General features: G+C 39.8%; 1 protein-coding gene across 1 annotated transcript; it reads right to left on the bottom strand.

Moving 5' to 3' along the window:
• Window positions 1-27976, bottom strand: YAF2 (YY1 associated factor 2). Its single transcript, XM_084519291.1, has 4 exons — window positions 27772-27976; window positions 27403-27528; window positions 4427-4579; window positions 1-1433 (listed from the first exon to the last, which is right to left on the bottom strand). The coding sequence occupies exons 1-4, from the start codon at window positions 27795-27797 to the stop codon at window positions 1196-1198; spliced, it is 543 nt and encodes a 180-aa protein (XP_084375417.1). The 5' UTR covers window positions 27798-27976; the 3' UTR covers window positions 1-1195.

The following is a 27976-nucleotide window of genomic DNA, read 5'->3' as shown; positions in this document are numbered from 1 at the left end:
TGTATTCACAAAAATATTTTATTGGTAATTTTACATAATACCAGATGGGATTGTAGATAGTTCTGCTCTGCATCAGTATATTGCTAAGTGCGTAAATGTTGACAGTTTATGCCATAAAAGTAGGATACTGAGGCTTTTTTTTGTATGATTTATGACATAATATCCTCTAATAGGCCAAATCAAAAGAAGTTGATTCAAAATAATAAAAAATAAAAAGTATTATTTCCTTATTCTTGTGCAACATCTGATATTTCTGTAATGAAATGGTAACTGACTGTATGACACTAGGTAAATTTGGGGCAAGGAAACAGCACTAAGCAGAAATAAGAACTGCACTTCAGTTATTTTTAAAGCTTTTTCCAAACTTCCATACTTCCAAATGTTAGTTTTTGCCAAATGCTTAGTCATCTGAGGTTCAATACTTGTTACACAACATAGAAAACCAGTGTACAATGACAATGTAGTACTTCACCTGAATTGTAAAGTTAACCAATTTATGTTTAGAATGTGTTTTCTATTTTGCTTGTAAACATTACAATAAGTGTTTTAAGTGTGAAAAAATATTGGTAAAACCATCAACATAATTCATTAACAGTAATCTAGTAAAATGTGTCAAACATTGGCAAAAATTCATACAAATGTTTTATTTAATAACATTTTTCCTATTTAACCACACCAAGTACCAGCAGGTGTTTTTTAAGAAGATAATTATTATGAAAATTCTGTTGCAGCAATAGTTGATTAAGTTGATCTTTGACTTGCATACATATAACTATGTTTCACAATTCTCAAATAATACATATTTAGGCAGCTTGAACTATGTTATAAAAATTTAAATTCAGTACATGCCAATAGTAGAGACTCCAAGAGTTGTTAGAATTCACTAAACTAAAAGTGAAAATGGACTTACCAATAACACTGCATATGAACATTCAAACCACATTTTCATGGCACCTTTACACACGAAGATTAAAAAGTTGGTCTGAAAATGCTTTGTAAGCATTTTTAGATTGCATTTAAATTATTTCTACCACTGCACTTTTTTTTCTTCTTTTTAAACTGCATAAATTATGTTCCAGTAAACATACCAATTGTGCATGGATAATCTGTCATGAAAATGTGGTAACAGGTGGCAGAAGTTATGTATTTGCATGTTTTAAAGAGAAGAGACTAAAGAAACTGGAGGAAATAAACTTTAATGAGATTCTCCATTCAGCGATGAAGCTTCTCCTCTGGGTGAAGATGACCTGGACATTCCCCTCTCTGTGTTGTCAGAGCTAGAACCACTCTGACTGTGTTGATCTGCAGAAGCAGCACTAGAAGCAGGTGGTGACTTAGTTTTCTCCTTAAAGTCTGTAATTATGACCGTCAGATCTCCAACGGTAACTTCCAAATGCTGAGCACTACTTCGATCCACATTTTTCAATCGTGGCCTAAATAAAGCAAATAGTGGTATTAAAAACACACATACCATCTCATTATCTTGTCTTTCTCCTACATTTCCAAGCTCCAGAGAATATGCATGTAACATCAGCGTAATACTGCCTTGTGGAACAGGTAACACAGAAGATGACAAAGTACCACAAGTGTTTATGCTAGAGCATTTCCTGGTTTTACTTTAAAATAGGTGAAAATAACACATTACCTTTGCCACTTTCTATAAGATCATAAAATATTCATAAGTTAATTGTTTATAACTGCACAATAACACAAAATGTGTTACACGTGAAGTTTTGTGTGTTTATTTTTTAAATTACATCTTTCATTATTTTGGCTATAAAAATTTGTAAATCTCATCTAGAGAAGGATGCATCTCTGCAGCAGCCTTAAGCGACAATTCTAGGTAGAGAATGGTGTTCAGTAATGAAGATGTCAGTGTACAAAAACTTTATCTGTGCCTTTTGAATTCAACAACAGTTTTAGCTACAAAATCCTGCATTCCAAAAGTGTTAACGTGCAGCAGGTATATTTCATTTAAAAATCTCACCGAGACTGCCAGTATATTATTTGAACTGTCCTTTGTGTTCACAGAATAATTCTGATATCCCTGGCACATGCTGTGATTTAAAATATGCACAGAGCTCAGTAATCACACAGCATTGATAGGTTAAGTCTCTTCATCTATTCTTTCAATTGTTTGATTTTTCACAACAGAAAGAACCATAAAAGAACAGTTTGACTTATGTTCTGCCATCATATTTTTGCTAGTGATGAGCATGAAGTACTTTCAATTTACTATTTTCCTTTGACAACCCTGGGAAACTGTCACGAGGCAGCTGAATTTATACAAGCAGTTACGAACGGCAGAGCTTTATGCATTTAACTGACTCCACAGCTTTCACCAGCTCAAGCTGCAATAAAATAAATTAATATGACATCACATTAGCAGGTGTGCTAACAGCAAAGTCCTAACCTTTACCCTATCATCCAACTTTGTTTGAAGTAGAATTGGTTCCCAGTCACTTCAACTGAAACACCTTGTGCCTTTCCTCCACTAGACAGAGGATTTGACATCTTGTTCCCCCGAGGCTGAAGTAGGGTGACGGAAGAATCTAAAAGAACTGAAAAATCTGCTGCTCTCTAACATGGGAACAGTGCGAAAAAATTCAGCATTACCAACCTGCATATGTGACGTTCCTGAAGCTTATTAATCATATTCAGTGTGTATTCGGATTTTATGACTGTTTCCAGCAAATTTTCAAGTAAAGAGAAAGAGATATCACTTTTCCAAAAGGATATTGAAGAAATATGCTTAAACTCATCAAGCATTCTTAATTTGTTATCCTATCTAGTGAATTAATTGTGAAAAATGGAACTGTGTGAAGTGCTTAAATATTATTTCCAGTAGCCATTGTTAATGCGAATCTCAATACTGGTATTTCATTCCATGGCTTTTATTTTATTTATTTTTTTTAAATGTTCTCTCTCTTTCCCTACCTTCCTTTTGTGTTTCTAATGTACTATTGCAATTCAAGCATCTATATTTCAATTTATAATATTTAATTAGCCTCATTAAAACTTACTATTTTAACTTCAGATACTTCATAATCAAAGTACTTTAGCTGTGTGGTAAACTAGTAAATTTAAGTACTGGAAAAAGAAAAAAAATAAAAGAAATGCATTCTTCCTGTTGGAACGTCTTAAGTCCCCTTAATCCTAACCATAACTATCCTAAAGACTGTTCTCTCTCAACTCACAATCTCTCTCTGCTTCTCATCCTGATGATCCTATTTCAGGCACAAGAGAAGCATCTGCTACTTCTCTGCATAACTAATCCCAAAGGATCTTCCTTGGCTGGACTACTTTGGAATGCTTCCAAAAAAAAAATCAATAGTTCCTCCCACTTTTGATTAGACTACATGTCTTGTATACTGCCAAGCTTTCTGGCACCACATTCTTGCTGCAGTAACATTATGCTTAGGCTGTGATGATTTGGGGGCTAAATTTACTGCTTTTGTTTTCCACTCTGCACCTTTCTCCTGCTCTTACAGGAAAAGCAATGATTTTTACAACTGCTTGTCTGGACCGTGATGTTTCATGTTCTCTGTTCCAAGAGTCCATCTTCAGCATCCCAGATGTAGCACAGGGATTTTTATCACTAGGTAGCATAAGCACCTTACTCTGTCATTCACATTCATTTATACCCCAGTTGAGCCTTTCTTTAAGTGTGGGAGACAGAGGGATTTGGCCAACCTCTTTTCAGTGGTCTGTGGGGACAGGACAAGGGGCAATGGCCACAAAATGGAGCCCAGAAGTTCCACACCAACATGCAAAATAATTTCTTCATGGTGAGGGTGATGGAGCACTGGCACAGGCTGCCCAGGGAGGTTGTGGGGTCTCCTTCTATGAAGATATTTAAGGCCCATCTGGATGCCTACCTGGGCAACCTGCTGTAGGGAATCTGCTTTGGCAGGGGGGTTGGACCCGATGATCTCTTGTGGTCCCTTCCAGCCCCTACAGTTCTTTCAAAATTTCTTCCAGTTCTGCAAGGAAGCAATACCTATGTTCCCTTCCCACTGCTCTGCAATCTGGTATTGATTCTTTCTATCCTTCCCTCCCTTCCCCCCCAGTTTTTCTGCATGAAATCTAGTCGTTCTGGTCCCCTCTTTCTTCCAGATCCTAGGATCATGATTTGCATACCTAGTTCTGTATGGTGTGAAAAAGACACCTGAAACCCTAATACCCAACTCCTCTCTATATTCATCTGGTCTCCATCTTCTGGTTAAAATTACAAACTGCAAGTTTTCTTTTTTCATTTAATAGCCATCCTAAAACAATGAAACTTTGATATAAATATTTAACCTTATTGTTCAAAGGAGTTTGCCACAAAACTTACAAAGCAATGTAAAAATCATGGATCATCGTTGTATTTTCTTTTTTTAATTATGTTTTACCAATACTGCAAAAAGTTTCTTAAAATTTTTACCTGGTTTTCTTATGACTGTTCTTTTTGCTAGTTGTTTCCTTTTCACTTTTTTCCTTTTCTACTTTGTCTTTCTTCTCTTTCTTTGATTGCGCAGGGGGCATGAATTGCTGAGGAACCTGTTGTGCAACCAGCTGAGAGACAGGTCGAGGTTTCCTGTGTGCACATATATATAAATGTATATAAACATAATGCTTGGAATTTACAACTGTCTCAGACTTTCTACACTGAATTAATTAACATTAATATTCACTATAAAAAGAAATACTGCTAAAACTTATGTAGTTGCTAATACTTCTTTGACACAGCATATCAAAATTAAACCAAATATAGCCTTTTGATTCATTTATTTGCATTATCAATAAAGGAGATGATTATTTTAAAGTATTTAGAGACAAGACTTCGCAGCATGTCTTCTTCTCCTTGCTGTCATATCCAGACAGAGACTCCAAAGTGTGAAGCTTTCAGAGGGAATACTTTATCATCCTCTCCCAGTCCCCTTGAGTGATGAAGGGGTCTGTTTTGAGCGTACTGCAAACAAGATGACCTTTCAGGTATGAGAGCTAAAGCCACTGTTGGTATTAGAGAGTAAAACTTGTTTCAGCTCAAGCAAATTCACCGAAGGCAATGACAAATCCTGTTAAGTTGTATATTGCTTTTATTGAGTTCTTCACAAAAAAAAAAAAAAAAAAAAAAAAAAAAGTATATATACTTCAGATAACAGCAGTAAGATGTAGCTGTCAGAACATAAATAAAAGCTGGCAGCAGAAGCTTCCAACCACATTCCATCACAATGCACAGCACAGGTTTCTTTTCCAAATTTTGATGCAAACCAAAAACCAAGGGAGAGGAGGCGCAGCAGTATAATGCTCCTGGAAGCGTAACAGTGCTGCAAGTAATTCTGGAATTGACTCATTTTTCCTGTATTTTCTGATAGGATATGAGAACTCTAACATGAAATGAAACGCTTTTACTCTTTCCAATGCAAACATCTTTCTTTATTTTGAGGTTTTGTAATTAAGAAATTTCCAATCTTGACGCACAAAAATAAAGGTTCAGTAATTCTAGAAAGATTTTGAAGATGCAAATTTCTACTCCAAAATAAATGTTTACCCTGCAAAGCTCTTGGGTTTTGCTAGTTGTGTTGTGGCTTTGTTTGTTTGGTTGGTTTTTAAATAGAAAAAGCACAAATTAAGAAGCACTGTCATACTCTAAAAATACAAAGCAGTTACTAAATCTACAGAAGCTATCAGCTGTTATGCACATCTATTGACCCCAACCCACACGATCACCTTACTGGCACTTGTTGCTTAGGTGAAGTATTGAGTGCAAAAGCAAAAAAAAATATCAAGGGAGCTGCCATTAGCAAGATATATTTTCAGTAATGATTGCAGTAGTTCAGGTTACAGAGAAAGAGCCAAGTTACAAGAGTGCACAAAGTGCAGGAAAGGCAGTTGGTACAAGACAGCTGAGATTTCACGAGTCTTCACAGAAAGTTCTTAATGAATCAAAGATAAAATAAAACCTAAGAAAAATTTAAACATGTAAGAACTTCGGGGTAAAGACTAAGCTACCAAATACCCACTCACGAACTGAGCCCATGCTAACTCACAGAGAGAAAAAGATCAGTAACAGATTAGTGAAAACTACACAGTTTATATCAGCCAGCAAATGTATGAGCACATGCTTTTCGGGTGAGCACAGCAAGTAGTACCTTGGAAAACACATAAAATACTGAGTCCAATATCACTGAAATGACTCAATGGACTATAAAAATTGTTTACATGAACAGAGTACACAGAATGTTGTTTAGAAAACTTGCCCCAGAACTGTTTCAAGTGCTTGTCATAGCAGTTCATAACAAGACAGGAAGGAACCAAGGTGTAATTGATGCATGAACTTACCAGTTTGGGTAGAAAACATTTGTGATATATAAACAAAACTCATCACCCATCTTGAATGGAAGACTGCTCCAGGAGACAGGGCTATGCGAATTAGTATTTCTAGTGACAATCCCACCATTGCTACACAGTGACCTGAGAGGATAATCTGATATATTCCTTATGAAGTAAGACAGTAGTGAATTTCTGCACACAGAATTAAATATTGCCCTGGGTTGCGAACAACATGACAATCATGGAAATTTAGTAAAGAGGCGGAACAAAAATCTTAAAATTACAAAGTCATATTTACAAATTCTCAGTTTGCAACAATTTCAATTCCAGAGGGCAAACTAGAATATTTCTGGTAGAGCACAGCTGGGAAATTAGGCTTAGAACTAAGTCCTAGGTTTAGAACATTGTTTATCTAGTGTCTAATACCATAAAATGAAATAGCGGAGAAAACAAAAAAAAAAAAAAAAAAAAAGGATCTTCGTCACGAGGAACAGAAGTTGATTAAGAAAAAAAGACCAAAAAAAAAATAAGCCTAGAGAATAATGTTTGGAAAGATGCACTAAAAATAAATCAAAAGGTTCTACGTGGTTTTGTTGTGACAACAAATTCCACTGAGTTATTATACTCATCCTGATTAAACATCCATCTTCCCTCTGGTTACTTGAGACATAGTTTTGGCCCAACTCTTTGCATCTCTCTCTCGCAGAAGCACATCCATACTGAGGGTATTACTTTGCCCAAAGAGTATTAAAGTTCCTCATCTGTCAAGTGTACATTTAATTTGGTGTCAGTTATCTCTGAAACTAAAAATATCCATTATGTCTATGTTCTATAATTTGTTAACTACTTTGTTATTTCCAAATTTCTTAAGTAAGGTGTTCAACGTTTTTGTTTAAAAAATAAAATAAAATAAAATAAAATAAAATAAAATAAAATAAAATAAAAATTCACATCTCAGCAATGATTTAGTCATTCACATGTTCCTTCTTTTCCCCTCAGGGACTCAACAAGGGGCTACTGAACTGCAAGCCAACAGCTGGCAAGGCACACAGGCTTCAGAAGATAATTTCACTCATGAAGTTTTAAACCGATGGAACTGTTTGTGATTTAGTGGTAGCAAGATCATGTCATTCAAACATGAGTGAACTTATACAGAGAAAGGGTTTCTTGCAGAAAGATAAATATAAGAAAAACTATTCCTGTAGCAGGAAATTGAGTTTGATCATTTGCCAAAATATGCCTATTGAAATTACCAGATTTCAAAACCTGTTAAGAGTCCTTGTAAAAAGCTGCAACGGAGTAAATACAGATAACGTTACCGTTGCCTATTAAACTATCAACATACTTATGGTAGTTTGCTTTTTGAGCATATGCAGGAGCACCTGAGCTAACAGGTAAAGCAGCTCTGTAAACTTCTGCAGTATGATTACAGTGCTTGTGCCTCCCCCTGGGAGTGGCTTTACAACGGAACAAGCCAGAGCTACTGGCAGAAAGGTTCGTAAATACTGTAAGTATCACCTGTTCACACACGCATGGTTGGCCACTCGAAACTTTGCAGTTTTATTTAGTGATTTCACTTCAGTTGTTTTAACAGGAACACCGTACAAAATTCTGTCAGTTCTTCCCAACAGGGAAAGAAGTTCAAGGTTTATGTGCTAACCACTGCAACAAAACCTGATTTAACAAGCTTCCAAGAAGCTGCTAAACACCCCAGCTCCAAATATTCTACATCTCCTTCTCCAACACGCAGTTTTCCTTTTCGGGCAGTGTCACCTTTCTAAGTCACCATCACAAGTTACCATACTTCTACTGATGGTTCTGTTCTAATCCCATCTATCACGGTTTTATTATCCCAGTCCAATGTTATTTTGAAGGTGCTGCATACAAATGCTCACACATTTTATAATCTCCTTAAAATATATATATATAGTTTTTTAAAACCCCAGTAGATAGAAATGCAAACATTCAAATAGACTTTTTTTTCTTCTCAACAATTCCCTTAAATCTAACTGACAAGGATGTCATTATTTTAACTCTATTCTTATTGCAGGATGTGACTCCATTTAATTTTACAGGATTCGATCTTGCTGCACTTTTAGAAGATGTATTTGCAGAGGCTGCAGAGGACTGTCTATATATGATTTGTGTGCAGAAATGCATTTAACGCTGATGCTCCCAAAGGCAGCAGATATTTACTACTGGGAAGGATGGGCTAGTTCTTGTTGGTATTCTTAAAATAAACATGTATTCCAATTCAAGAATATAAGCAGTGCACTAGACACAAATGATATCTGGAACTTATGCCCCAAGCCATTTCCCTTTCCCAGAGCTCCCCACAATACCTTGCTGCTCATAAGTCATTTGGGACAACTTCATAATATCCCACACCTGGCAGTCATCAATAATCTACATAAATAAAATTTTGACCTGTTTGAAACAGCAGGTAACTCGGTCCCATGACAAGAAAGCGGGTCAGATTTGAAAGCAAGCTGAAAATAGCAAAGTACAATAGTACAAAATCACCAACACAGGCAGCACAAGCACAGCAAACTCTCGGTCACCTGGGCTGTGCACCACGCATGCAGTGGGACAACAACGCTGGGTTAATGCTGAAGCTTCTTGGGGTCTGGTTGAATTTATTTCAGATGGGCCACAGCTACATTTGCACAGTGCTGTTCAACAGCCATGGGGAGTCCATAAAGCACTTCTGCACTACTGTGTGTACATAGTAGTGTACACAGTGGGACTCGCTGGGGGCCTGTGTCAGCAGGATGCTCCCCTGCGTGCAGGGTTCAGTGAGGACTCGCCCATTTGGTGCCTGATATCCTGAACTAAGCGAGCCCACCAAATCCAATGGCCAAGCAGCAGAGTGCGGAGACATCAACAGCCCTACCTCAGAGCAGCCAACACCTTCGCTCTGATTCAGTGAGAGCCACGCCGGACTTGAACTGGCCCACGCAGAACCAGTACTCTGTCCTCCCAGTATCACAGAGCTCAGAGCTTAGGCTCTTCCACCTGGAGAAGCTAGATGGTATAATTAATTCTCAGTGCTGATCACAGTTACCTTTTCAACTTGCTGTGGGAAAAGCGTACTGTCATATATAATACTCGGTTTACAGAGTCCATATATTCTGAAGAATCTATCACATAGGACATATTATTCAAAGGCACGCTCTTTCCTGAAGCTAAATGTCCTGTGCTTGGTATCTTTTACCACTAGAAAGGTATTACTACTCTCCAATCTTAACAAAATGGCTCCAAACCGAGGAAATGCTGCCAGCCTCAGCTCTCAATCAAGCCGAAAGATGGTGTTCAACAGCTGACCTCGATCCATTCTAATTTGACCCGTTCCTTCCCTTTCCTCTTTTCAAATCCATCTACCTCCTGGCTTCAATTCAGACAAAAAGCCCTTGCTGGAGGCTTATCCTGCCCCACATGGAAAATTATCTGTTGTGTAATGCAAGCTCCACGTGTGCAACATATCTAAAGGCTTTTAGAATACCACATGTTAAGCCAGACATTTAAGCCTGCTATTGAGCCCTGGCCAGTTTACTCACCACGTTTTCCTCCAATATCTACAGCAATATTCTGTAACAGTTTTATTTACCTGCCCTGTCTGTGACCTGAAACGATTTTGTTTTCAAATTCATCTTACTCCCTGGTTTCCTATAAAGCAGTAGACATCTTGCCCCATCCTAGAAAGCAAGAAGTTGCCTGTGAAGCGCTGCTCCTACAGAAGGATGTTATGTTGTAACTGCCCTACCTGCCATCAATTCTGCAGTATTGAACTGTATTTGGTTCGTGGACAGGAGATATTTATACTGTCAAACAGAACAGGTAACTACTATACACCAGGAATCCTTTATCCATCGGTTTGAGCTGTCAGATTTATATCTTATCTCCAAACACACGTTTATTCCTAAAATGTGTTTTGCTCCTGAGCAAATCAAATCCTGTGGTATTTCTTCAAAACCCTCACCAGTTTTTAATGTGGCATCTCTACATGGTATTCCTCACTTTCCATAATTTCAACTTTGTGTGTGATTTTTTTTCTTTCCTCCATTGTAAAAAAGCTTTACTTCTTAAAAAGAAAAAATATATAGATTTCAAAGACTTAAAGAGGTTTTATTTAAAGGTACCCCCAGTCCCTGAGCAGTACCATTTATCTAAACTTCACTTCCCTGCAGGGAGACACTGACCTTTTGTTCAAGACAGCAGACTCATCCCTCAAGAAAGAGAGGTTAGAAATATCTGGAACAGAGTCCTTACTGATTTTGCCTTGCCCTTGGTCACAGAATCCTGTCCTCAAGAATTAAAAATCCACATTATTCTTCAAAATATTCCCTTTCAGGTGATTCAGGAGGACTGAATAAAGGCTCCCAAGCTAAAGACGATTTCCAAATCATCTACTCCTTGTTCACAGGCTACCCTTAAGGCCCTCGCTGCACAGGACTGAAGTAACGAGCCTGGCATGTTTTTGAACATCATCTTCCTTCGCAGGTCTGCAATCTGTTCTGTCCCACCAGCAAGGCGTGGCAGAAGTGGATTGGAAACCAGTAATCTAGTCAATCAGGGCCCTGAATTTCACTCTCCAGGGTTTTTAAGAATTACTTATCAAAATGACTATTGCCAAAAGGCCTTATAAGCAGTAACTAATCCACTCTGACAGGTCACCTTCGGTCAAACTCTTGTGAAGCTGATTGGTAACAGAATTGGGATCAGTACAGAAAAGTCCTTTGGCCTTTACAAATAGTACACACACACACACACACAGCTTTCTTTATAATATCTTCTTGGGAAAGTCTTGGAGTTTGTTCCAAAATCTGCATTATAAAGACAGGTATGCTGCTGCACTACGGATTAAGCCCAGAAAAGTTGTCACAATTCTGATGAGGGTAGTAGGAACTCTGAAAGCAAAGTCAGGGGCTCCCCATGAAGTGTCTTCATTCAAAGCATAAGGAGACAAGCTCTGTCAGTTTCTAGGAAAAAATACCTAAAATTAATCACTAGGCACAAGGGGAAGTCAATTAGCTCCTCTAACCAATGCAAGCTTTCCCATATCCCACCTTCTTTGCTTACTGCTTGTGAAGGAATACCATTTAAACAACAACCATCCCCAAACTACACACTGCAAACAATTGTGAAGAAATATGGCTATAACACTACCATTATGGCAATGCCTCCATTTTCTGATTAATACCCCTTTGATTTTTCACTCCAGCTTACCCTGTGTACAGAAGATTATGCACCTTCTCCTTTAAGTCACCCCTAAATTCAGCTGATTTCTGTTTGGATACCTAGAAATTTCTCTTCAAGCGCTCATCCTTACTTTAGTCACAGGAGCTTTTCTTTCCTTTGCCTACAACCACGCTGCTTGTTTCCTCCCCTGACAGATCTGCTGTCTGCTGAATCCCATATAAAACGTGTCCCGTGAATCTACCTCATCCTTTAAGGTGAGCTTCCTACCCTCACGGTCCATCCATCTCAGGCGGCATTCACTGCAATCGGAGTCAAAATCTTCAGTGTATCATTCCTCATGATACTCCATCACGGAAGAGCGGTACTACCACCCCTACAGCTATTTATTAGCAGAGGCACAAAGAAATGAAGGATTCCGACATTATAACAAAGTCTGGTGGATGAGCTGATGTGCAGCAACCAGCCACAAGCGTTCCCAAGCCGGTGCAAACGCTCAGTAGCCTCAAGGAGAAAAACCTCCTGCCGATGGTTCCGGCAACAAGGCGGTGTGCAGGGCCACACTGTATCATGCAAACAATTCAAACAGCATTAAACTCTAAGGCACTTCTCAAAATGACTGCCAAATGCAAGAGAAGCATTCAACCCCTTCTTCTCCAGTTCAAAACTAGCCCCTTCAAAAAAGGCTGACCTTCTACTTGAGTAGCTAAACAATAATTTCAAGTTTAATCATTTTTCCTACATTTTTCTATCTGCCATACCACCTTGGTTTCAGACACAAATTCTTCTTGTTTTCCCCCCAAATGATATATTCTTCTGTACTATCCCGAGCGCATTAAACATCTGATTTTTAAGGAACCCAACCATGCTAGAAGGTTCAGTCACATCAAACATATGTCAACAGGGCAATGATAAAATTGCTCGATGCCTGAGAATAGCGTACCACCTACAGTACCATGTTCTAAAAACAGTAGCACGACACAACTAATTCCTACTTTAATTGCATCTTGTCCTCCCTCACACTCACCCCTTTTCAGGGGTCTGTCTCCTTTTTGAGGCGCAAGCTCTTTGAAGCCACTGCCGAACTCTTCTAAGCTTACTCCGCGCTGAATTTAAAATTCCTCGCTTCCTATCAAGCCCTCAAGAGTTGTGTGTACGTTGCTCACCTGGATGTTTCTGTAGAATTACATCATTATGAAAAAATGTATTGGAAAAATTGTATCTCCAGCACCCTGAAGACTTGAGAATCTCTTTTCCATCTGCGACTGTGAGACTTCTGTGTGCTTCTGCAGCTGACTGAGTTTAGATACTCAAAATTTTTTCAAATGTAATTTGAATTTCAATCATGCTACTAATACTCCCCCTCCACCAGGCTTTGCTGCTCCCTCAGCTGGCCAGGCTTCCAGAAGTGCCCTGTTAACACTCCTGAGGTTTTCCAACCTTCAATTCTCTTAGATTTTAAAAGTAAATTTAATTCTTGTGACAGGATGTGGACTGAAAATCTTTACTCGTCTGTATTTTGTACTGCATTGCTATTGAAAATAGGAATAATCCCTGACAAAGAACAGGTCTTTGGACTAAGTTTGGTCACCTCCTTCCTACAGCTTCAGCCTTTATGAAGGAAATAGAGTGGGGGCATTTCTAACTATCATTCTTTAAGTGTACAACCCATTTGCTAACAGCAAACATATTTTAATGCACACAAGTCAATATGCTCTTGGAACATTTCATACAGTTTAGCATAATTTCATATGCTAAAAAGCACATTACATACCTTTTTTGGAACTGTATCTGGAATACATTTCAGATATTCGTACTGAGAACTGCACGTTGTTGCAGTCAATATTCTGTATCACTTTGCATCTTTATCCTCTATCGTATTTTCCTCATCTCCAGACAAGACCAAAAAAAAGCCAGCCTAGTGATGCTTATGCCAGTCTCTTCAGTCTCTAAACCATTGTAGGACATCAAGTGTTACCATTAGATACCTAATTAAATAGTTTCATAAATATCCGTTCCTAAATATCATTTGTATGAACAACTTCATTTAGCTGGTAGTATACCAGCTAAAACTAAAATTCTAAACCAAAAATACATTAAAATACAACAATTAGATAGCTTAGACCACTTCTGTGTTTTTAGAATGCATTAGCAAGACAGTGCAAAAGCTGTGGAATCAGCTCACCAAGAGCCACACGTTTTCTTTCTTCTCAACCGTGCACCTAAGGGCTACAGACTGCCTGCTCAGCACTTCTCCGAACGGTCACCAAAAAGAAAGGACAAACCTCTGCAAAGCTACTGTTAAAGTACTTGTTCGTTTTTTTTTAAATAATTAATCACCTTAAACAAGAAAGCAAACTTTAATGTTATAGCATTCGTTGCATTTTCAGAAATGCAATTAACAACGTGCTGCTGTGAGCTGAACAAAACTAAGGGGAAGCAACGAGGTTAGGTTTAACCAGAGCCTCGTTTTGCTGATGTTTGTACCATACATGTCTTTCAAAAGCCTAAGTAGAATTCATTTCAGTGCATTAAAATCTTGTTGAGAACAAAGTCAAATTATTCAACCCTTACTCTGTTCTTTCATTACTAGGCTGAATCATTTCCCAATACAAATGTATAGGCTTTAAATATCTTATCATTTATTTGAAGATAGTTTTCCACTCACATCTATCCTAAATATTAATGTCTCGAGAAGCTAATAGAAATCTGATATCCACAGTAATACTCTAATCTCCATTTTTCTAGCTCACAGTCATTACTGAAATCTCAAGAAAAGCTTATCTTTGCACACTTTCTACTTAATCATCATATTCTTGCTAGTCCCTACTCAAACCTCCTTCTCTGCGTGTCCTCATTTCTCTAACAACTAAGGTCCACGTTCTCAAATACGTCTTAACATAGTAATTAGAGTAATTAATGTAAAAATAAAAAGTTATTCCTAATCTCCTAAGCACGCAGATGCATACAGGGAGTCAACTGGAAGATGTCTGAAGAGTTGTTTTACAGTAAAGAACCTTATAAGCCAGTAGATAAAAATAAGGATATGAAAAAGTGGTGTTAGGTGGATTTTCTAAGGGAAAAACTACTTCTGTAATGCATATTATTAGGAGAATTTCTTCACGTAGCTACAAATGTTTTGTGCATTTCTTAAGACCTCTATTTAAGCAATTTTTACAGGGTACAGCTATGGTTAAATACTGTAGTATGATACACTTCCTGCCTGTCTTGGAAAAGACATTAATTATGCAATGTTCTATCTGTAACTTTGTAATAGAGCTTAGAAAGCTTTTTACTCTGAAGATCACAGGACAGGTTACAACGAGCAGCTCTGGAATGTGACTTTTCCATGACGGACTGATGATCTAGAGTCAGGCGCCCCAAGGTCTGAATGGCTCCAAAGGGAGACGGAGATATCTCAGAATTCTGTAACAAGGAATACGGTACCTTGAAGTAGAAGCTCCTAAGAAATAACTAACCTTTCCTCCCACCAGTTAGTGAATCCTTTGTAATTCAGTTATACGCCTCCTCCCGCCCTCATACAATGATAACCAGCTACGTTACATGTATCTGGTAATTAACTTCCCCACTTCCTCAGGCATGTTTTCTCTCTTTTGCTGAAGTTTCTGCAAAACACGTTAAAATATGGCTAGCGATTTTTGCATCTATACTCCTTCCACTCTCTTTTGCCTCCCACTTTAATACGTTTGCCTTTAACAATAGCAAATGTGTGCAACTTCCCTTCAAGTTTAAAAACATTCACAGCTACTCCAATCTTCCCTGTTTTGAGCCAACTTCAGCCTGCAAAGACTGTAACTTCAAAGAGATTTATTTTTTTTTTTAAAGACTAGGAATCCATGCAAAATGTTGGAAGATCGAGGCCCGTATTTATACAGATGTTGTAATGGCTTTGACAGCTTTACATGGCATGAATGGGTCTAAATTAAATTTAGCATGTTTCTTGTTACTTAGGTTCCTTATAATGTAGAAAGAAATCAACAGAACTGAAACATACATACAGTTCTGCAGAGTCATTACAGTAATTGTCCTCGTGTAATAATGCAGACAATCAACAGTCATTAAACTGTATTTCACACATATTGAATGGTAGAATCTAAATAAACTCCAAGTGAGAAGGCAAAAGTTTAAGTCTTACATTTTAAGCCATTTATTCTAGCTTAGGCACAAACCCCTATCATTAAGGAATAAATACAGGCAATCTGGCAGAACAGAAGAAAAGTGTCCCTATCTTTACAGTTTTACTGATTTTCTTGCCTCGAGAAGATGATGAATTTTTCAAGGACTAGCTTGACAACAAGCATTTAAAGCAAAATGTCTTGATATATTTTTCAAACTTCAATAATAGAGGACTATTCACTTGTTTTGTCAAATGCAAAACACTAATTCTCAAATAATTACAGAACTGTCACACACTTCCACACACACAACACAGGCCAACTTATAATACACTCTTTTGCATACTTGCAAATTAATAGCTACAAAATTTTGAGACTATTTTCTACCACCAAGCAATTTTTCAACTAACATTTTAATTTTTCTAGGTTTGATAAACAAGAAAAACTCACACTTATCTTTTCATCGACCATCACATCCATTCTGCAAACTCTTTGTACAGCACCTTGTACTACAAGAGCTTCTACGTACTCCCAAAATATTGAGAATATTGAAAATATTCCAGAACTAAGGAAACTGCTTTTTCAACTTCACTTAAAAAAAAAAAAAAAAAAGAACAAATTTTTGTCACCTTACCATTGGAGGTTTTGTGATCAAGTGCAACCAGATGACAACTTACCTCCTAATACCAAAGAGGAGATAGAGCAAGGAGGGGAAGAGAGAAAACAACAACAAAAAAGACTCCTTTCTGCATAAGCACATCACTGATACTACTCAAAGCAAAATAAAAAGATTCAGGAACACTGTGTATACTAAGTAGCCCTGTGAACACTATAGCCAATTAGATATTGCAACCTGTGGTCTATGCAGAAGCTAGCAGTGCATGTAATGATGCCACTCTACATTTTCAGCAGTTAAAATCACATTATGAAAAGCAAAAAAATATTTCCCATTACTGTTTCTTGTAATGCAAATACAATAGTTGCTAGAAATTAAATTACATCACCAGCACGAGAAGCACTCTGTGGATTCTGACACAGATCAGCTCACCCTCTCTCAGTCATCAGTTCTCTATTAAGCTATTCAGAGAATAAAAACTAGCAGATTAAACTACGTTTAGCTTGCCGTGTCACATGAATATGCTCATGCTAATCACCACACAAAGCCATCTTGTGAGAAACTAGTCTTTATTTCCACACTGAAGCAGCTCGTGATTAAATGCATCTTCAGGATCGATAATTTACTCTGTTACCCCAAGTTATTTTTTCTCATTACCATCACTTCTGTCATATTCTGGAGTGTTAGCAGTACGTTAAGCTCCCTCTGCAAAGGAAGACAGCTGAATAATTATGACAGTGCAAACAATGGAGCTCGCGGTCTGTATGGGAGCACGTAACGTGCATCCATCTGCATAGTGCGGAGCAACAATGCCATTTCGGCACACACTATATATATTTGAATCCTAACTTTCAGCCAGCTCTGATTTCCAGGGCTTTTAAATTCCTAGCTGTTTTACACTGTGAATCATTTACTTGGAATTCATCCATTCGGTGCATTTCTAGCAATTCTGTCTTTCAATAAAAGCTGATTCAATTAGAATAGACTTACAAGACCCATATGGTTTTATCAGTCACTGTATAAATGTGCAGAAAACTACCCCTTGAGGCAGTGTCCCTATTTAATCATTCCCTTAAAGGGAATGCCCTATTTTCCAGATGACATTTAACAGATGAGGCCAGCAAGCCTCCTGAAGACTACGGGTACACTGCACAACTGTCTGCCCTAAGAAGAAATATTTGTATCGGGACCTTTAGAAGGCCCAAATTCATCTTCACGGATACTTTTTAAAGCAGCCATCAAATGTTATTTTCCAACAACCAGTTTTAAAGCTCCAGCCTCTCGCATGCTGTTATTAGAAATTCTCCATATGCCACAAACTGTGGCTCACTGATGCTCAGCACAAGCGATAGCTGTACTGAAAATATCCTGTTTGAGAAGCATATGGGCACCAACCAATCTGTGCTTCCCAGTTGACAACGTGCTATATGTGAGCAGGGGTCAGGAAGCTCAATTTCCTTAACAACATCCCCTGAGGAGGCGATATTTGGGAGTCTGCACAGAAGGCAGTGGGCACAGTCTTTTCAGACCCCTAGATCCTTGGGATTTATGGGGAAGTGACCTCTCCAACTTCCAGTCCCACAAAGGACTGGATCCTCTGGGCTGCTCCTCTGTCCCCTTCCTGCAGTAACTGTGATGCGTCTTGAACCAAGGCAAAAAATGGCACGCAAAACGTGAGGTTCATGCTGCAGAAGCACAGTTATTGTTGCACAAAACAGGGTCAATACTTGGCACAACTAATTTTGTGACAAGACAGGAAGGAGCTAGTTTGGGACCCATCCTACTTGTTCTGCACAGTGGCTGTGCATGGTCTCCCCAGAAGGCTGTAGCATTCGACGCTTCCTTCACTTCCAGACAGAGCCACCCCCACAAAGATGCCCGTCTTAAGGAGGCAAAGAGACTACACATTCCCCCTGAAACCTTAAAAAGTCCTAATGTTCTTCAGGAAAGATGAACAGTAATAGAAAAAGATGCCGTCATCATCAGATTCCACCTTTTCCTTTTCCCTTCTCATCGAATTACAGAACTAGCTCATGACACCAATCACAGAATTCAATGATATTTGTACAAAGCAACTTTCCTTTCTCTGAATGTGTCAAACCAACCTTTTCCCAGCTTTTAGAGTCAGGAACTCTATTTCTAAAATAAACTTTAAAGCTCCCACTGATATATTTTTTTTCTCCTATCGAGCACTGTCATTTGAACTGTGCAGCTCAGACCCAGCATATTCAAGCATTATGGAAAAGCTTAAAGATGAGTCCTGGACTTTCAGTAAGTTAGAATGGGAAAACTTGCAATTATTCTTTTTTTCTTTTTTTTTTCCTCTTAGCTCCTAAGAAAACATGAAACAACTTGTAGCAGACCTCAAGGTCATATCTTGTAGTCTTCAACTTGACTTCTGATGGGAAGTTTGGCAGACAAAATCCTACCGACAACATTCTGCAGCTCAACTCTCCAAGTTGAAGCCTGCTCTACATCAACGTACCACATACCAGCGGAATGCACTTCAGAGAGAGCAGACGATCCTCAGGATCCCTCTGTCCTACTTAAACCAGGGTAAGCTACTGTAGGAAAGCAGACACAATGAACACTTAATATTTGGTCCCACTAGCCTATATTTTAAGGATTTTGTAGCCAGCTGTACCAGCCAAGAAGAGAATACATCATTTGATGCCACGTGAAAAATGTCTGCAGAGCATACCATCCTAACCCGACTTTCAAGATGAGAGGGACAGATACTTGAACCAAGCTTTATTAAACAGGTCCAGGCACAGTGGGCAGTCATAACAGTAAAGGATAAACTGTTACAAAAAGTCATGGGGCAGAAAACGCAACTTCTGATCACTCTAAGTGATACGAGACCTTCCTTCTTACCAGCAAGGCTTTTCTTTTAAGGGATTTAGTCTTTAGTCTTATTGTAGGTTTTTATTCAAATGCCACTACATTTCAGGCCGTGACAGCTGATTAATTTCTCTAGAAAAGACACAGTAAGCAAGAATACCACTGATGGCCCTAAAAACAAAGATGACATTTCCACTAACAAAAAAAAAAAATAGTTTTAAAAAAAGCTGAACATATCAAAGCACATACCACTCATGCCCAAAAGAAAAGTACTTCATCATGGAAATAGAAAGGAAGACGTATATCCATCATCAAACAAAGCAAGCAAGCAAATACCAGAAGGCATAAAGGCTTCTTTGCTTCAGTCTCCACATGAAAGTTTAATTCCATATAACCAAATTAAACGAGGGGTTAGGAGTACAAATTCAAATGAGAAACAGACCGGACTACTGAACGCTGTCTGTGGCAGTCAACAGCATTTAATGAAATGCACTCTTGGAAACAAATTGAACCAAAAAAGGAAAAGAGAAGTCACAAGATCGGCAAATAAAAATGCAGGAAATAACAAATGACTCAGCCTAACTCAAATTTCATAACGATACTAGAAGAAAATTATTTAACAGCTAGGAGGATATGAAGGCTAAAGCCAGTTGGCTTGAAACACTCAAGATTTTCTAAGGGACTAATTGTCCTAGTGACTAGGAGCAAAGCAGTACACAAACCCGAGCCTTGACTTGCAGCACCATCAACAATACATTCTTTCACTCAAGCTAGATTATGATGGGGATGAAGTTGTCCAGAATGAAGTTCAAAATCAAATTTGTTTTTAATTGCTCTCAACCACCAAATGGAGACGTAGGATAGCATTTATAGCGACGCTCTACAGCTAAACTATTTAATATACTTCATCGTGATTTGGAATAAGGAACAGAACAAGCGAACAGCACCAAGCTGAAAGGTGCTAAGAACTAACTGCCAAGACCATCCTGAGTTAAGACAGCTCAAAAATCACAATGACGAAATCACAGGAAAGACAGCATAAAGCCCCAAACTGCATAAAAATACAAAACTGCCTGAGTAACAATGTGACATGAAAGGACAGGAGACTGTAGTGGATTGAGATCACACGGCACAGAGAAGCCAACACCATGATACTGTTGAACGAAAAGGATAATCCTCATACAGGGAAGTACCAACATCAGACACCATCATTTACCAGGAACGTAGAAAGGAATAACCAACGAAGCATTATACTAGGAATTACTCAGCTGAAGGCATGTCCTCAATCTAGGCTTCCACAGTAAGACACAGGCGTGCAAACTGAAGAGTCAAGAATAAAGAATCACGATATAAACTGAAAAAAAAAAAACAAAACATTGCATATCTGAAAGGGTTGCTGCATTCTTGTTTTTCTGAGATAGACTTAGCAAGAACAAGTGAGTGAACATAGAGACCATAACCCAAATAACCAAAGAACTACAAATACACTGGAAATTTGATTGGGAGTAGGGGGAGTACAAATCAACTTATCTTACTGAGCAGAGAGGTTAGGTATCTGGAAAAACATCAAGGATAAAAGTACTAGAAACAAGCTGCAGGTTAGTCTCCTTCACCGGAGACTTGTTAGGACATAGATAATGTTAGATGTTGCCCAAGTTTACTGATCCTCTTTCAACACAAGGAGAAGGTCTAGCTCACAGCAAGACTTTATCCATCCAGCATTCCTAAAGTAACGTGGGAGAATCAAAATGATCACTGTGAGCCACGCTGGCCTTCTTAGAACCATTCCTACAGTGAACCCAAATCTATTCAAAGCTTGCATTACTTTAGTACATGTGGAAGACAAGTGCTGATCTATTTTTCTTGGACTTGGTACAGTTCAGCTGAGCAAGCCATTTGTAGCTGTGACCCTGCAGTGCCCATTAACAGCGACGGTTTTCCAGAGGGCACATCTGCTAACTGCATTGTGAGGGCCGAGATCTTGGACACATCCAAGACATTTTTCTTCCTGTTCCAACACCATTAGCTATCGTAGGAGGGAAAGAGAGAAAGTTGATATAAAAGCATAGGTTTTCTACTACATATTTCTTTCTTTAATTATGTAAGGCCATAGAAGGCCAAGTCACAATGACAGTTACCTAAATTTCTGACCAGAGGTGACTGCTGATAGGACTATTATATTCAAGATGATACAAAAAGAAACAACTAACCGAGGTTTAAATCAACTGTCAAAGTTACATAAAACAGACCCTACTGGATCTTAGCCTAATATCAAGTGAAATACTGTTTGTTTCATTCTGAGGAGAATGTATTAAAAATAGACAAGTGAAAAAAATAAAAGCCAAGGTATAATAGACACCAAGTAACAGTTATAGAAAAAAAAAAGAAAAGGGAAGAAGAGACACCTAAAAATACCAAACTCATGATTAAAAACAAAAACACATTTTTCACAAGCTGTTTGGAGTAATTGATTAAAGTATTTCTCAGGTTCATAACTACAAAGATTAATAGGATTGGTATTAAAAAATAAAAAGCTTATGTGGTCTTTCAAAACTGTGGCTGCTCATTTTGACTGGCTGCCCATTATGTTCTGTATTCCTCCAACAAGCCATGCCTATCAACTGCTTCAACAAGAGCCACCACAAGTAATAAAAATTACTTCAGTGGTGTTTTGTTTCTCCATATGAAACAATGATGTCCAAAATGCTGAAATTTCACTACACTTCTCAGGGAAAATAATATCTAAATAAGTTCCTTAATGATTCCAAAGGTTACTACTAAAAAAATCCTTTTAAAAATAAGCGCTGAAGTCCAGAATGACTAGATTATCTGACGGCTACCTACAAAATAAACACAAACTATTTATTCATGCTCTTCCTCAAAATTTCATATTTAAACTAAAGCACAAAACTCATAATACAGAGCTTGGCAAAGTATGGATTAAATATGACTTTTCCACTCTCTTCATTCCTGCAAATATTTCCTCCTCCAAGCTACCCAAGTAATGAACAGCTCTTCAGTTTAAGCTCAATTCAGGCATGTATTTGTAAAATCAGCATGACAGGCGGTTCTTCCTCTTTTTCTCCTTCACAACCTTCCCGACACGCGCATGCGTGTACACCCAGAAGCTGCGTACTGGAAGGCAGAAGAGAGTCCTCAGCAAGCTGTTGTAAAACAGACATGTTAAACCAGATATACCAGATAAGCACCAACTCTGTCCTCAGCAGCACAGCATTTCGACAGAAATACAAATACCAGATTTGGTTAAATGTAACTGATTTGTGCTTATAAACATCCAGATGGTACATGACTAAACAAATTGCACATATTTTCTGAAGAAAAATGACCTTGATATCCAAGTTAAAAAATTAAGCACTTTATTTATGCTTCTCAAAGCACAAAACAAACTCATGACAGCTTCAAGCAGAGACCTGTATCTCATATTTAGGAGATTGTCAGACGCATACAATACATGCACGTATCGAACGGCCACACTCCAAGGCACAAGCAAGAAGCACACCCCAAATCTCAAGAAAACACACAAAGATGGCGTCCTGGTTGCTTATATCTCAAATTAACTCTTTTGTCTGGTATGATTTAAAGTTGCCTTTTCGTATCTTAGGCTGAGAGAAAACGATTCAATAATGGAGATCAATAGAGCCCGGGACGTGGAAGCCATGCCCTGTTCAGCTGGTTATGCGTGTCTCTATTTCAGCTGCACAAAAGGTTAAACGTGGGTATCCCAATTCCACGGAAATTCACCTTGACCTGAGATGACCTTCTCACTCTGGCCTACAAATTTCAGGGGCTATTTTATGTACGTGATATTGCACACAGCAGCTGGACCAAGATATGTGTCAGAGAGGAATACCTAAAAAAAAATAAAAAATAATAAACTTGAGAGAAGTCACTTGTACCTGTTTTATCTCCTTATTCTCCCTCTTTATTCTCCCTGCCAAAAGAAAAACAGTTGGGGTTTGAACAGCGTACGCTAGCCTCATAGCTTTTATAGAGTCATAGTTAAGTTTTTACTGATTTCAAAGAAAGCAAAAAAAAACAGTTCTAAGAATAAAATGAAATACGAGAATAAGAAGCATTAAGTAGTTTGTACAACAAGCCTTCTTCTATTAGTAGCGTAGGGAGTATATCAGTGAAAAAACACCCTGGAAGTCCTCCCTTTTTTCTGAATTGAAAAATCACAGAATCCTATCAAACCCTAAAACTGATCGTGTACCCTACTCCCCTCTTTTTCTTCACAGCAAGCATTGCGAAGTTTAAAAAGCCAGATTTGCAGTTCCTCCCTCATTATACTCCCCTGGATGCCCATCCTTTCCGCTGAATGGACAAGCAGCTTGTCATAGCATAGAAAAAGAGAATAGGATCACGCAAGCAGAGACCAAACCACAGGACACATGCATAAGAACCAAATTAAGAAAAGCAAAGTGACAGGTAATTTGAGAGCCGGATGCTGTCACTGAGTAACACGAGCATTAGGATGATATGAGGAAGAAGGTGCAGAGATGTGAAGAAGTCATCTCTGCAGTAACGTACATCCCCTTAGAGAGAACGTCAGTCCCCTTCTGTGCTTCTTCCCATCAAGACTGGAACTCTGCACCTTCAGCCTTGCAACATGCCCAAACTACAATGCCTAACCACGTTAGCTGGCAAGAAAAACAAACAAACAAACAAACAAAAAGCCTTACTGAGGAACAGACAAACTGGGAGCAAACGCTGCAGTAAGGTCTGTCCAAGGATCCAGCCCAATTCACGAAGTTCCACCTGTCTTGGTATACTCCTGGTTCAGAGAGTGCCATGAAGAGCCAGAAGCAAAGAAACAAACCAAATGGTGAAGTTGCTGAGGCAACTTTCTCTTGGGAAAGCAGTAACTACAAGGGCTGGGCCAAATTCGGCAGTCACACTGTAACGCCTTCAGGAGCCAAATAACTCATTTCCAGGTTTTCAGCGTAATATCATTGCCACTGTTGCTTTTACAGGGGTCTGGACTTTCTCGGTGTTCTAGCAATTACTCTTCTGCACAACGCGAGTGACAGAAGGGAAATGATGATTTTCAAATGTTTACATCTCGGGAAAACTTAAACAATTTCATGGGGCAAAGAAATCAAAACACTTATTTAGCCTAAGGACTCTTTCTCTTGCCAAACTTCAATGGCTTTTGCAAACAATAGGGCTTCTCAAAGAGGTCATACAAATTCTTTATAATGGAAACTATTAGGCAACCTAAATATAGAGTTTGTTACCAGAGCCCTCTATAACGCAGGACGTTAAGGTTCTATGCAGCTCTCCTTACTCATACATCTAATGAACTTCAGCAGGAGATTTGTCCAAGTAAGGAATGATTATTACAGCCCTAGGTTCCTTACATTTGTACAACATCTTTCATCTAGAAAGACTTCAAAATGTTTTAAAGGTCACATATAGAAAATTACTATATTCAGCACAGACTCCTATCAAGAGGAACATAGTAATTTATCAGTACCCAAGCAACAATACAGAACAATTTTAGGTTAGAAAGTAAATAAGAAAGCCATGTCTACAGGCAGAATTTAGATCCTCGGTGACATTACCAAGTTAAAGTCTGGCAACAGCTCCACAGGAGAAGGTACAGGGATTTCCAGCTGGCAGACAGGATCTCGGTTTCACGTCTGACTCATAGCACATCTAACTGGCACCACGCTGGGGCACTGGTTTGGTCCTAACCCAAAGAAAAGAGTGCCACCTTGGGAGCCAGTTACACCACTTCCCGCAGCATCCGGGATGTCTCTCAGGTGTTCCCTATCCAAGCACGCACAGATTTAACCATTCAAGGTGACACTACCAAAGAAAAAGCTAAGTTAAGTAAGTCCATGACAAAATCTGTTCCAAACATGCAGTTTAAGAGTATATTAAAATATGATCAAGAAGTCATAAGAATTATTTCCACTCATCTTAAACAGTACCACCAGTTCTAAAGATCGTAATCCATATCTAGCCCTTAGCATAATAAGTAATTCTTTTGGAGACAAGAAATTATTCAAGAGTGAAAACACACTCACACCTTACCTAAAAATGTTTCCGTAAAGTTATTTGTACAAGATTAATATACAAAATACAACTGTTTCAGTCAACCTAATTTCCAGTGGTCTTCAAAAACATTACACTTCACTGTGATTGCCTGTTTTTCCGTCTACAAATCTGTTTATATTTAGTGAGTTTTAACACCCAGAAGCAGACCTTAAACAGTCTATCACAAAGAAACAGATTTCTCTGAACTGAAAACCACTGATTTACAATGTCTTGTACACCTAAGTGTCATTAACTAAAAGAAAAAGAACTCAGCACACTAATAATTGTGCTAAAGCATCAGCTTAATATGTATAGATATTAAGATTCAAAATGGAAGACAAAAAAAAAAAAAAAGCATTCACAGTATCACCCAAACTCCATAGCACTGTTATTCTGAACAACACTGTGAAAAACATTTTGTTGCATAGGCAGCACAAGCAAATGTTTTAACAAGGCTCTGCTTTGGTGTCTTGTACTTCAGCTCCTTTAAAAAAAAAAAAAAATCCACCCAAATGGCCTTTTGTGTCTCTTTGGCACCCTAATGACTCTCTCCATAGACACAAAGGTCTACTTACTAGCTCAAATCTAATTTCAGAATTGTGGCCTAAAATTGCTTGGTCTGAAAGCCCAACCCGTATTTATCTCACGCCATGTATAAACCCTGGGCTTCACATGCATGTGTAAGTGCGACCCATTTAAACTGTACGGGAAAGATATCCATAAACCTAGTCAGCTATACATTGTTTCAGAGTTTAAGTAGACACACTGATTTTTGTTTCTCAACTAAAACTCTACATAGCAGAATACTATGGGGAACCAAGTGGTAAATGGGAAAAAAAAAAAAAAAAGCTCTTAAAACAGTCAAAAACTGTGAAATATTCAAGGGAGGAAAACAAACAAACAAACTCACTCAGTGCTAAGCAGTCCTTAGAAACCAGTATTATTTTTTACACACTTTTTTTTGTTTAGTTTCAGTGCTTTTATCCAACGGAGTTTCCAGTGCAACAAAACATCATTTTAAATTGACTTCACCTATCAAGCTGTCTAGAGGCTAAGGAAGGCTGTAACGTTCATTTGTGCTGTTTCAAAGAGCTTGCGTTCATTCTCTCAGCAATATTATTTCGCTGAATATTACCACTCTGAGCACATTTATCTGTGACACGAGCACAACACCATTCTTGTCACGCTATACGTGACAGATGCAATTTCTCTCAGCACGTTCACCTCACCGATTTCTTTATTTAAAAATAGCAATATTAAAACCCGAAGTTAGGGGAAGGACTTCCAATATTCATTCGAGTTTGCAGAAGTCCAGGAAATCAACTTCACGAACCTTTTCTGTCAAGTAATCTGACCCAGCCTTGCACTTAGGATTTCCAACACGTAACATTGCAAACACGTAACGTTTGCAGCGAGTCGCATTCAGTACTGCTTTGAATGGTATCTGGAATGTAATTGCTGCTTATGATAGGATTGCAACTTTTATTGCCACTTAAACTTCCCTCGCTGACGGGGTTAGCTAATAGGTATGATAATGGTAACAAAGGATTCGTGAATAATATTCTCTCTGCTTAGCACGCTACAGCTACAAGTGCAGTCCTGTTGGTTTTATGAAAGCCTCCGTTCCCCAGGCGTGCATGTTTAGGCCGTAACAGGGAACAACACATCAGAGGGATGCAGGAGCCAGGTAATTCACCGCAAGCTTTCTGACGGGTTCCCGGAGAAAAGGTCCTCCTGGGACGTCACTGCCTCGCGGGGTGCCGCTTCCACAGGGTGCCAGGCAGCCGATGCCTCCCCGGTGGGAGGACAGGAGGACAGCCATCGCCTGCCCCTGCGGATGCTCTGGGGCAGCACGGCTCTGCGACGGAGAGCGAGTTCAAACAATAAAATAGAGAGAGGAGAGGAGGGGAGGGAAGGGGAGGGGGGGAGGTATTGCTGAGGAGAAGTTCAACTCACGGAAAAAGGAGCCGAGGGCTGAGGGCGAGCATCTCGGCGGCCAGGCTGCGGTGGGGGCTGCGGGGAGGGCTGCGGGGGGGGCTGCTCGCCTCCGGCCGGGGCACGGCCTCTGCGGGGTCAGCCTCGCCCGGGGCTCGCCCTGCGGTGCCCGCAGAGGCAGGCAGGGAGCTGGGGGGGCTGCGGGGCCGGCTGGGGACCCCCATCCCGGTGTCCTCCCCCCTCCGCCGGGATCCCAGCCCCCCGCTGCCCCCGGCGGGGCCTTCCCCCGGCACTCACCGTGTGGAGGTGCCCTTCCTCACGTCGCACATCATGCACTTGAAGGCCTCGGCGCTGTTGCGGAAGGTGCAGACGCTGCAGTCCCAGTAGCCCTCGTCCGAGGAGGGTTTCGGCTGCCGCTTCGGCCTGCGGGGGGGACACGGGCGGGCAGCGGGGGGCAGGCGGCCGGGGGGGGCCCCGGGCTGGCCGCCCTCACGCCGCCGCCCCCCTGCTCCCCCCCAGCCCTCCCCGGGCGCCATCGCCGCCGGGCCCCGGCGAGGAGGAGGAGGAGGAGGAGGAGGAGGAGGAGGAGGAAGAGGAGGAGGAGGAGGCGGAGGAAGGCAGTGCCCCTACCCTTATCCCTACCCTTATCCCTACCCCTAGCCCTACCTGGTCGGGCTCTTCTTGTCTCCCATGCCGGCTCCAGACGCGCTGCCCAGCCCGGCCCCGGCGCGGCCCTTTGTGTATTTGTCAACACGGAGCAGCGCGGGCGGGGGGCTCGCAGCCTCGAACGGGGACCCGGGGAGGAGGAGCCGGCGCCGCAACCCCCAGCTGTCGGGGAAACTCCTGCCGCCGCCGCCGCCGCGCTGCCCCC

Source organism: Aythya ferina (genome assembly GCF_964211825.1).
Source record: "Aythya ferina genome assembly, chromosome: 1".
Taxonomy (NCBI): Eukaryota; Metazoa; Chordata; class Aves; order Anseriformes; family Anatidae; genus Aythya; species Aythya ferina.
This window is presented reverse-complemented; position numbering and strand designations above follow the sequence as displayed.